This window comes from Lycorma delicatula, chromosome 9 (assembly GCF_047948215.1).
Source record: "Lycorma delicatula isolate Av1 chromosome 9, ASM4794821v1, whole genome shotgun sequence".
Lineage (NCBI taxonomy): Eukaryota > Metazoa > Arthropoda > Insecta > Hemiptera > Fulgoridae > Lycorma > Lycorma delicatula.
The window spans coordinates 89,492,757-89,505,349 of NC_134463.1; the positions used below are offsets into that span (position 1 = coordinate 89,492,757).

General features: G+C 31.3%; 1 protein-coding gene across 1 annotated transcript in view; it reads right to left on the reverse strand.

Moving 5' to 3' along the window:
* Positions 1 to 11,195: 11,195 nt before the first annotated feature.
* Positions 11,196 to 12,593, reverse strand: part of LOC142329819 (tetratricopeptide repeat protein 39C-like) — a 68,395-nt gene continuing 66,997 nt past the window's right edge. The window contains exon 11 of the mRNA XM_075374672.1: positions 11,196 to 11,327. Coding sequence (XP_075230787.1) covers positions 11,208 to 11,327 — 120 coding nt within the window. The 3' untranslated portion in view covers positions 11,196 to 11,207. The remainder of the gene's footprint in view (positions 11,328 to 12,593) is intronic.

Below are 12,593 nucleotides of genomic sequence, written 5' to 3' on the forward strand. Positions count from 1 at the left end.
CTCTCAGCTGTTATTAAACAATGTTCTGTATCAGGTAGTCTTTTTATAATAATTTAATACATAAAAAAGGCAATTAAAAATAAGAAATACATCTAAAGAATTAATTCAAATTAATTTATTAAACATCAAAATATCTTGCTTTTTAAAATGTATATAATCTTTTATTTACTTAAGTTATCACAACCAAAGTAATTACAACCTTAAAAGTCAAAATTTAATTAAGGCCAATAATAAAGTATAGAAAAGAAGTAAACCTTCAAAATAATATAAATAAAAATCAACAAGATGAAACAGAATGACTGTTTTTTTTTTGTAAATGTAATTATCGTTGACTGTAATAAAAACAAACTTAAAAAAGTATACGTAAAATCTATAAACAAGTATCTGAACAAGTTATGTATTAAAAGGTTAGCAGTTGTAACTTAGAATATGAGTCATCATATTATATAATTTGCTACCTGTACTGCTTAAATTTGCTGAAGTATGGTATTTAAAAAGTTAATGATGTGAAAAATCTTAAAAGGATTTGAGGACAACATTTTTAATGAAATCTTCAACTGAAATGTATAATTTACTATAATTAGACTATGTAAATATCTTATCTAAAAATGACATTTTCAAATATTTAAAATAATGAAAGCTTTAAAATAATAAAGCTTACTATCTGGAGCTGATTCATGACAAGAAAAATAATGTGGGTTGAAGTGATGTCAGATTAATAGAAATTATGATTAATGAATAAATTATAGAACAAAAATTTCTGTGATATAGTCATAAATTACTTACTTTGAGTTGACTCATTAAAATTTTTCAGATCCTTACTGGGAATTGTCTTGGAATATTAAATAGAATAAAAAAAAAAAATTAAATATGCTTTTCTCTTATACGATTTCATAATTAAAGCCTGGCCCCGACTTTTCTTTTTAATCATGCATAAATAGAAGATTTTTTTAAAAGTAATTTTTTTGAAAAAAAAAATTTTTTTTTTTTTTATTTTTATTTTTATTGTATCAGTATTTAAACTGTCGAGTAAGTTTTTAATTTTTTGATTTTATTCTTTAGCAAATAAACAAATATCTCTATGCAAATTTATTATTCTATATTATAACCTGGAGAATTAGTTTCCATTAATATAAATGATAACGGTTATTTATAGCTAAATCAGATTATTACTGTACATAAATTTTCAAAGGTAAATTTACACTAGTTATATAAAATTTGCTTCAACAGCTACCTGATCTACTCATATTAAATCGACAGTCAAAATCAATCAGTTTAATAGCTATTTCTTATTGATTCAGCCACCTTCCTCAAGATGTTTCTCTTGTATCTCTGACAACTTATATATATAAATGTTCTACACATAAAATATAGAACTATGTGAAATTATCAAAGGAATATTGTACTGTCACCTGACTTACATCATGGTGTAAAATTTCACCATTAAATGTTGTTGGAAAATGAGTTTAATTAAGGCTGCAAGATTTGAGAACACGGTTGAATTATTGTAAGTTAAAGAAAAGCATGTAAAAAAAAACAAAAAACTAAACATTATCTGCACTTTATTCAAAGTATGTATCTTCTCCAAGTCTTCTTTTGGTATAACCTAATTATCACATATAATTTGATAATCAAACAGATGATATTGGAAATAATTTATTACCATTATATTAATAAATTACTAGCTGATTCAATAGGGAAATATTAAACAATTCAATAACCAGATAGAATATAGCACAGAAACTACGCAATGTGTTATAGTTCTAAAATATAATCAATCCACAAGCAAGGTGGCTTTAATTACACATAAATTCTTCCGAAGAATAGTAACATTTGGAGAAACCTAGCAGAGAAATCCTTTGCAGTTTTTTTTAAATTTTTATATAAAATGGTAAGCTTGTTATAAAGTGAATACTAGAGCATAATGAAAATATTTTCAATTTTTAAAACATGACAATAATTAGGTATTTCTAAACGTTATATTTTATTCTTAATAAAATGAAATACTCTTATAAGGAATGAAATCATGAAACAAATTTGAAATTAATGAAATATTTTTAACTAAAATTACAATTTGATAAAATCTTTTAAGTTTTTAAAACTACTTTTTACGTAAAACTCATAAAGTTCTTAATAAACAAGTTTTTCATAAAAAAAAACTTCATAGTTCATGATATTTTCTTTTTAATGAAAATGTCATGAAGTATGGCAAATAAGAAACTTCAAATGAATGCAAAATTTGACAAATAATTTATTTATACAAAAAATTAGATCATCATCTGCCAAACATCAGTCTCTTCTTTAAGCAGACTATTACACAGTTCGGAGAGTGCAAAGCAGAATTACTACTATATAACCTAAGTATTACTTTACATTATGCTAAATTATCTGATACTAAGCATTGATGAAAGCCAAAATTAACAAAAATCCTCAAATTATATATATTACCATGTAATTTGTCTAAAGTATTTCACACTTAAATTTTGGTATTAAAACTGTCAGAAATAAACCTACTTTGGGATTACAACATTTATTTCTCTCAAAAAAATAAAAGATTAATCACTGAAACCAGTTCGTTAAAAAGAAAGAATTGAACATACAAAAGAAAATATGTGGGTTGAATTAATAATTTCATCCTTTTTTTAAAGGAGTTTAAAAATAATTTTTTATATTTTTAATTTCATTGAGAAAAGAAATCGTGTAATCCTGCAATTTGGTTTTACTGTATTTAAGTTAAAATGAATATTAAACTACATCACTAATTACACCTTGGTGTAAGAGCTGGCAAAACATAAAACAGTTTTGGTGACAACAGAGAAATCCACTGTAGTGATCAAAACCATTGTCCCCCATAGCAACTCAGGTGTCAGGAGAAACAAGTCTTTATCCTTCTGAGTAATAAAATTGGCATATCATCGAGAAGACTATGTCGGTAAAAAGATGGGGTAAAATTTTGGAATTTTAGTCTTGGAAAAAACCAAAGGTTGGTGTCAACTGTACAAAAAAACTGCATGCAATGACAGAGAATGAGATGCTCATTGTCAAATCCACAGGTAAGTCATACACTGACTTGCTTAAGGATATGAAAGAGAAGATACCTGAGGAGGAAGAAGTTGGTGAAGTCCTGATTCTATGGAGGAGGTTAAAGTAATGATAAAAGATGAGGCTAAAACTGCCGAAGCTTTAAAACGATACTGCAGGAAAAATGTTGGTAATACAGAAATTAGTTTTTTAAAAGTAGGGCAGACAGAAGGACAGTTGTTCATATCAAAGAAATGTAGATACCAGGATCTGACCAGATGATACTGGAGTGTGTAAGTAAAGCTGTTGAGGATCTAAAATTTGCCTGTCAGACTGGCATTTGGCAATATGAAAAATGTTAATGTTCATGACGGAGAGAGTGGCAAGAACAATAGTTGAAAAGAGGATATGCATTGTGTGGGTTCATTGCTGAGTGCAGGTAAGATAATCTGAGGACAGATGTTTCAGATCATCTGATGTTTCAAATGCTGGGAGGCCAGACATGTCACATCTAAGTACAAGGGTCTGGATTGATTAGCACTCTGTTTTAACTGTGGCAAACCAGGTTACAGAAGGTACCATTGCACAGAGGTGACATGACATGTGCATTGTGTGATAAGGAGGGCCACAGGACTTGCAGCAAGCTGTGTGGGAATTGACACTGAGAATCCTGAATATTAATAGTAACAGCAGCTGATTCTCTATGAATGCCTGCGGAGAGCTAGTCAGCGTAAGAGAAGCCAATGTTATGGTGGTCTCTGAACCAAACAAGGCAGTGGTATCTGGTTACAGATGGATGTCAGACACTCTTGGGGATGCTACACTTAGCTTCCCAGTATCTGGAATACCTATGGTGGATAATGGAAGAGGCAATGGTTTTGTCTGGGTGGATGTCAGGGGATTTTGTGGTTTTCAGCTGTTATCAATCCCCTAACATCACCCTAGAGGTTTTTGGAGTTGTTGACAGATTGTTTGCTGAGGTCTCCAGATATTCCAGTAGAATGGTAGTCATTGCTGGGGATTTTAATGCTAAGTCATACAGAATTTTGAGATAATAGCAGGAATCACAGAGGAGAATCCCACTTTTGAGAGGGGTAGTTCTATGTCTTGGATAAATCTGACATTAGTGAGGAAGTGTCAGTGTAAGGGAGACAAGTGTGGGATAGCCTGCAGTGGGGAAGGTGTGTCCATCTGTAGCCGGTCATGGATGGGCCTAGCTTTGTTGATCCCTGTGGGACTCTGCTACCTTGCAGACTCCTGGCTGGTGAACCAGATTTGTAGGCTGGTTGAACCAGATTGGTAGGATTTGCAGAGACTGAGTTATACTTTTTAGTGGGTCTAGTCTTCATGTGTGACAAGGGGGAGGGTTTTTAATTGATGAGAGCTCGACACTACCATCTGTGCAGGCAGATGGTGGCTGGTACCGCTTTTCCCTCTGATGACGAGAAAAAAAGAAAAGAAAAAAGTGTATTTTGGCTCTGATGGTGGTGGAGCACTGAGAGAACACATTATGGTACCATCAGTATCCAATTTTACTAACTTAAAAAAGTACGTCCTTTGTTTTCCAATTTATTTAAATTAATATATTTTTAATTAAATCTAAAGAAATGGAGAAGGTTCTTACTTCTATCCTTATTTTATTCTTTTAAATTTCCTTATATATGTTTAAGTCTTTCTGTTCACCAAATGGCCTGATGATGATGATTTATTTTGTATAGGAACTTCCTCTATAAAACAAAACATCAAAATTAATAGTGGTCTTGTAAGCATCAAAACTGATGTCTTTGTGTAAGCCTTTTTTTAGATAATTTAAATGATAAGATTTTTAAAAGAAAAATTATATATTTGATGATTCAAAGATACTTTTTCAATTTTTTTCAGCATTCCAGAGAGCCTTAGTAAATGTTAGGTAGCAGTCCTCTTACCTTTTTTTCTTAAAGTGGTAGTTTACTTGTAAGGCTATCTACACTTAAGCAAAATTAACAAAGAACTTTAAAAAAATAGAAACAGATTAAAAAAACACACTAAAAATTAATATAGTTTTTTAAATGTTTAATTTTTTGTCAGTAGTGATAGTAAAGATTATTAAATTGTTGATACTTGTTAATTTAGGGTTAAAAATTTAAATGATAAAATTTAGAGTTGAATAACTGTTATTTTTTAGTTTTAGTATTGAACTTTTTTCAAAGTTTTATTTTGTTAAGTTTACTTTATACACATGAAATTCATCCAAAATAAAAATAATACATAATTGGTGAGGTTAGAGAGTACTTAAATTTCCAAAAAGAAAATAATGGATTATTACTCTTTATCTACTACATCTTGTTGATTTTTTAAAATAAAATTTTAGAGGTCAATATAAAAAAAATCTTATAAAAAATTCACACATTTTAAAGAATATTAAATAAGTAATTTTTGTAAATATAATTCATAAAAAAAATGTTAAATTGGGTAATAATATGTAATTGAAAAAAAGTATTAATTTAATTCTCAATAAGTACAACCCATTTTACAAATAATTTAAAGTAAGAAAACTAATTTTTTTTTTTTACTTTTAATCTGAAAAATGTACAAAATAGGTTGACCCAGATATACTGAATTTAATATTTTTAATTATAATAGACACTTAGAAACACAAAAGTAACAACAATATTATATAATTAAAAACAATATTGCTAATATATTCTACTAACACTGATATGTATAACAGCTATAAAAGTAACATTAATAAAAATAATCACATTTTGTTTTATAAATAATCAATCCTGTATTTTTATTATATATACTTGCATAAAACTAAACAAAATTAATAAATAACAATTTTATAGTCATGAGTTCCTATCCAAGTTTGTCAAAAAAGTTTTTGGATTAGTTTTTAAAAAAAACTATTTTACGTATTAAAAAATAATTATAATTCTAGCTGAATCTGTGATATTGTAGGCATTTTTATGTCTTTTCCTAAAATGAAATAAACAGAGTAGACGTTATAAAATTCATGTCCATTCATTTTTTTAAAGGAAAAGAAATTCCTGCAAAAACCACAAACTTACCAAAAATGAATTCTATGATAGGTATTAAATGTTCCAAATCTTTTTAATCTCAATTTTTTTAACACAACTCCATTTTTCACACAATTAAACTCAATTTTTTTAATGCAATGCACAATTTTTTGTAAAAAAAGAATCCACTAAAAATGAATTTTCAAGAAAAAAAGTTGAGCACTTTAAAATAAAATAATGGTACAGCTCAACACCCATTATTTGTTATTCAGCAAATAATTTTATGTACTGGGACAATTACAGTTACCAATGGTAACTTAGTAGCATGAACAATTGTTGCAACATGTATTTACCAAGTAAAAAAAAAAAAAAAAATTAATATTCAAGTTGATGGCAGTGATGTACTGATGTAAACTTTCAAATTTTCACGAGTTATGGAAAATGGCTAATGCATATAAATTTATGTAAATATTTTTTATCTAACCAAACTCAGGAAATAAAGATCTCTGAAGAACCTTCTACTATTCACATTCAAAATATTTAACTAGTTGGTTTATAATACATCACACAAATTTTAGCTGGGAATAAAGGAGAACGAAGGTGAATATACTGAAAGGAATTTAACTTAATGCAGATAACAATATGATGAATCATAAAAAAATGCATTAAGTTGAATCAATTCTCTTTATATCAGTTTCAAAGCAGTGTAATCTTGAATCTAATAAGAAATTAGATATAAATAAGCTATATATTTTTATTATTAGCATTTATAATGACACTATCTGAATATGGTCAGCCCTAGTCATAAAGACAAACATCATACAGATTTATATTCTTATTTCACATACAAATGCTCCAAACTTTTAAATTCTGTATTGCATAAGAAATACAGAATTTCTTATGCAATATTGAGCTAGTATAGTAAATTACAAAATAACAAGACACAAAATTTCAATCGCATGACTTTTTAAAAATTATTAATGTCCCATTTTCAAACTGTATGGAAACTATTCTACAAAAGTATCTTTTAGAGGTGATCAACACTTTCTTAAGTTAATTTCTATTTTTTTGATTTCATAATTAATTCTGTATTTTATGAAGGTTTTCTGAAAAAATTTCACTAAGTTTTACACTTGATCCATTCAGGGTAATGCCGAGGTAGTTCCTTTTTTTTATCAGTAGAGTGATATACCTACCAATTCCACATCCGTTTTTAGTCCCTTGGTTCAAATATGTTTACAATATTTTGAAAACAACCAAAAATTATACAATGAGAAACAGAATAAAATGTAACACAAAAGTGTAGCAAGGGGGTAAAGGACAGCCCTCTGCGAAGTCATCGCTCCTCTGTGCATGGATGGGCGCCGATGATGAAACATGGAGACTCCTAAGTCCCTGAGCACTGAAAGACCGTAGTCCCAGCAAGGATGCCCTTCCTGGTGTTTTCGTTTGAGGTGAAAGGCATAAAGACAGAAGGCATTCCTTTCTTGACAGGAGGCATTCCTTTCAACCTCATCTAGAGAGGCAATTACTAAAGCTGAAAAAACAGCTCCCACAGTCTTGCAACTTATGAGCAACTTATGTGACCATGCACATCCAAGAGGAGAGTGCTTGCTTCAATGGCACAGTCCGTGGTACTAAATGCTGTCCTTGCTTGGGCTAGGGTTTTGAAGAAGAAAACTGCATTGCATAGGTTAGAGCGCCTACAGCATAGACTCATTGTAGGCATTGCTTATGCATATCGAACTGTGGCCAGAGACAATTTTTGTGGTAGCATCTATTCCACCGATGGAGTTGCTGGCGAAGGAGGCCAAAGAGAGAGCCACAGGCAAATCTAGGGCCGATGCTTGAAGAGACATGCTGTGAAAAAAGCAGCAGAGGTGGGACGGTGTGCATCAGGACACCTGGGCTAAAAAATGAATCCCCCAGCTCGAGTCGTGGGTCGGTAGGAGGCATGATAAACTGAATTTTGAACTCACTCAGTTTCTTACTGGCCACAGCAGTTTTAATGAGTATTTGTGTCAGATGCACAAGGAAGTTTCTGGTCAGTGCTCTATTGTGGTGAACTGGACTCACTGGAACATATGTTATTTAAATGCACGAGGTAGGACTATGCCAGGCTTAATGTGGAGTGGCTTATTGGAAGGCTGACGGCTGAAAACTATGTAGAAGCCACATTATTCATTGCAAGGAATTGGAATTTGATAAGTGCCATGGTGGTCAATATAATCCGGCATAAATCTGCAGAGGAGGTGGTGGATACCTAAGTAAGGTGCACTTATGTTTATGTGTATGCATAACTGGGTATGCGTATTGAGTCACATAGTGCTACCTTATGTGACATGTGTATAGTGATACAGTAGGGCCAGGCAGGCTGCCTTGTTCAGGAGGGGTGGGGTGCTCCAGCGTTCCACTCCAATGAGTAAATGAAGACTCCTGTGGATCCTTAGGTGGAGTAGCTGAAAGACCGTAGAAGTGGTTTGGGGGATCCCGGATTAAAGGCAAAGAAAAAAATGAGAAGACAGCTCCCTACATGGTGCTGCCAGGAACAGCATAGGAATGGGCCTGGTATGGCCATGCAGGGAGTATAGAAGCAAACGACACTCCCAAGGCTAAGTAATACAGAAACATGGGTCCGACCTTGGGGGGAAGTTATAAAAAAAATTTAGGTTAGATTAGGTTAGGTTTTCCAAAGCAACCCACCGGGTTGGTCTAGTGGTGAATGCATCTTCCCAAATCAGCTGATTTGGAAGTCGAGAGTTCCAGCGTTCAAGTCCTAGTAAAGCCAGTTATTTTTACACGGATTTGAATTCTAGATCGTGGATACCGGTGTTCTTTGGTGGTTGGGTTTCAATTAACCACACATCTCAGGAATGGTCGAACTGAGAATGTACAAGACTACACTTCATTTACACTCATACATATCATCCTTCGCAAATACCCACTTTAATTCCCAGAGGCTAAACAGAAAAAGGAAGAAGGTTTTCCAAGGCACCTGGGCTTTGTGCCAGGTTGAATAAGGGTGGCACCAAGTCTGGGATGGTCCTATAGGATATCTCTCAAGGAAAGGTAGTAGGAGAGAAGGTGGAGGAACTTGGTTCCATTACAAACTATGTTATGACTGTGGAGGGAGAAAACAAAAGCATCGTGACAAACATGCTACAAGGATTGGACAGGGTGGCTAGAGTAGAGCAAGGAGAAATCGCCATAGCAGCTCCTAAAAACAAGCTCGGTCTTTAGTAAAGAAGATAGTGGAGTATTGGGGTGGTAGAAGGGGCAGTAGGGTCCCCCTCAACTTCAAGGACAATGGTGGCCCAAGGAGAGAGAAGCTCAAGGAAGGACCTAAGATGGTAACAGTTGTGATGAAGAAGGAGGAGTAATGTACAAACAGCTTCTCTTGCTTGTTAAACAGTGCATCGGGGAAGACCTTGCTGGTAATGTACTGTCATTAAGAAAGAGCAGGAGTGAGGTGAAATTCCGAATGAGGGAAGCCAGTGGCAGGAGAAACTGAAGAGGAGGGTTGGTGGCAACATAGAAGACCTTGTGGTCGTGGATAGAGGCAGGAGGGAGAGAATGGTGGCTATGTAAATTAAGAATTTAGATTTAGGCATGGCAAAGGGGGAGATGGCTGCCGCCATCAAGAAAGAACTGGGAACTGAGACTGATCTTAGAGTGACGTCGCTGATACCAGCAAATGGGAGCACAAAACACAGTACTGTGGTGCTCTTGCAGAAGCAGGCTGGGCGGCTAATTGGAAACAGCAAATCTTGATTGCATGGCCCATGAAAATTTTAAACTGTTTTCGGTTAGGCCCAACAGGGCTAGGTATAGAAGGAGTGGTGTGGTGATGGAATTGTCACATGGTAAGTGTTTTCCCCCTTCAGAGTCAGGATGTAACAAGAAAACAAGGCAATGTTTCTCTTATTTTTCACATTAATCAACAAATTAAACCCAGACATAATAAATCCCTTTACTCTTTGATCACAAACATGTGGTAACCGTATTCTGTAAATTTTAACAAAAATGTTCACTAACATAAATCAAGCAACAATTATTCAAAAAAGAAAAAAGTTACAATACCTTTTTCAAAATAATGAACAAAATATAAAAAAAAAACACATAGGAAATTAGCAAAATAACAGTGATAAATGCAGCAACTCAAGAATGTACTTATGAAATCATAATGACTACATTATATATTATGTTGGACAAACTAGATGCACATTCAGCCACTGGGAAGAAATATACACAACAGAATTATCTTATGCAAATCACCCACAGAAACATGTCATAAATATAAAATCCTTAATAACAAGGTGAAATTTTATATGTAGCACATAAAAAAACCATTAGATAAGCACATCGTTTAGAAAAAACATTGAATTTGATAGAAAAATCATATTAAATGAATAGATGTTATTCAATATAGTTATAATAATCATTAGTATAAACTGAATATATTACTCAATTATGTACTACAGATTTCCTAATCATTTTGGAGATAGGAACCATTAACCATAGTCCTCATTATTATACTGTATTTTAGTAAAATTATTGTGAAATTACCTCTGAGCTGCAGCTAACTATACTAAATGATTGTGCTGCTAATTAGCTCAAAAAGTCATTCAAAGAGCAGTTCTATGTACTGTGAAAATGAGTTGTTTAGAATATTAAACATGTTTTATAATACTGTTAACATTTTTTTTAAAGTTTAATTCTGCAATTAAACTTTAAAAAAGTTTAATCAGATAGTAATCATTATTGACTAAAACATGCACAGGCCAACAGTCACAGATCAGATATCCTAGTGGAATGGCAACTGTTATTCTGATTAGCATTAATGTCCCACAATTCATTTACAAAACCTGTATGCAATGAATAAAATCTTGATGTAAGTATGGCATAACTTAATGTTTCATCACAGTAACAAAAGGGAATCCATCAGTTTCTAGCAATGTATAGTAAATACAGCAATTTCAGAGTTTCATAAGTGTTAGAGGCACCAGAAAAAATATACTTGTTTTGAAAAACTTTTTTGACAAACTGTGATTAATAATGATATTATTATATTGATTATCTTAAAAATTAAGCAAAAATACATTTTCTATTCAAATTTACAAAACACTACTGGAAAATACTATCATATAATGAAAATAAAATGGAGTTAATATTACCACTTCAATTCTATTAAGAAGGAAAGGCATTACGGAGGGCTGAATGTATACGAACATTGAGACGATTTTCAAAATCATATCCCTTAAAATCTCGCTGTGCTCGTTCCAAAAGTAATTTTGCTTCTTCTGCAGCCTATATAAAAAAAAATTATCACTTGCATTAAAAATATATAATTTAAATAATAAAACTGTTTATATCTGTATGATGGTTTTGTTAGGTGAATTTATACATAATGCAAAGTAATCAGTAAAAAAATAAAATAATATGCAAAATGTAACATAAAATAATTTATGTCCAAAATAATCAGTATGTAAGTTATGCAAATTTAATTTGTACATTTTTTAGGAAAAACTCAAATTAGACAATCAAAATGTATATCAAACAGAGCATCTGATTTGGTAACAAATATTTAAAATGTTTATATAAATATTTTCAGACTGACAAAGAGTATAATAAAATGGATTACACAAAAAGTAATTGTGTAAATTTTGTCTGTGCACTTATATAAGTGTATGAATTCTCAGACACACCTAAACAGATTTACATTTAGCTATTTCTTCAAACAGAAATATGAACAATTTATTTTTACATAAAACATTGATTTTGTTTTGCAGATTACTAGTAGCTACTAGTATGAGTTTCAATAATTGTATTTAGGCAAATGGGTTGGTAGCTTCATACCGTTTTTTGAAAATTCTTTGTAAGCAGCTTCAACTATCATCTTATTTTATAACATTATTTGTACTTTGTACCTTTCATATCTTTATAAAGATATTTTCATATCTTAAGATATATTCATAACTTTATGGTTTTGAAATACATTTAAGACACGCTTTTGGTGTCTTTTATATTTACCAGTTGCTCACTTGCATTGATATAATCATATATATATATATAATATAATACGGATATATATATAATATAATCAATTATTACTTTATGTAAAACTTAAAAAAAAATAAATAGTATAATAAAAAAATGAAAATGTAATTTTATTCTTCAATTTAATTTTTAACAAACACTATATCGGCATTTTGTTATAAATCATTGTTACAATAAAAAAATAAATCTTATTCAGCAAAATATTTATAAAAAAAAAATTAATTGGAAGAAGATCATGGATTAAGAGCAAGTGTCTTTGTAAGGACGGATGATGAGTTGACAGGTCATACAATTTTTTTTTTTTTTAATGAGAAGTTTGGTTAGGTATGTTGAATATATGTTTCCTGAAAAAAACTCCAGTCGGGGATCAGATTCAGTATTATGTTTAATAGTATCTGATTTGTGAAGTGAGCTGGATCAATAATCTTCTAGTCTTATCATAATCATAACATTTATTAAATGCTTAATTTTGGCAACTTTAGTTCAATCTTACTTCTACTTCACACAAAGCCTGTT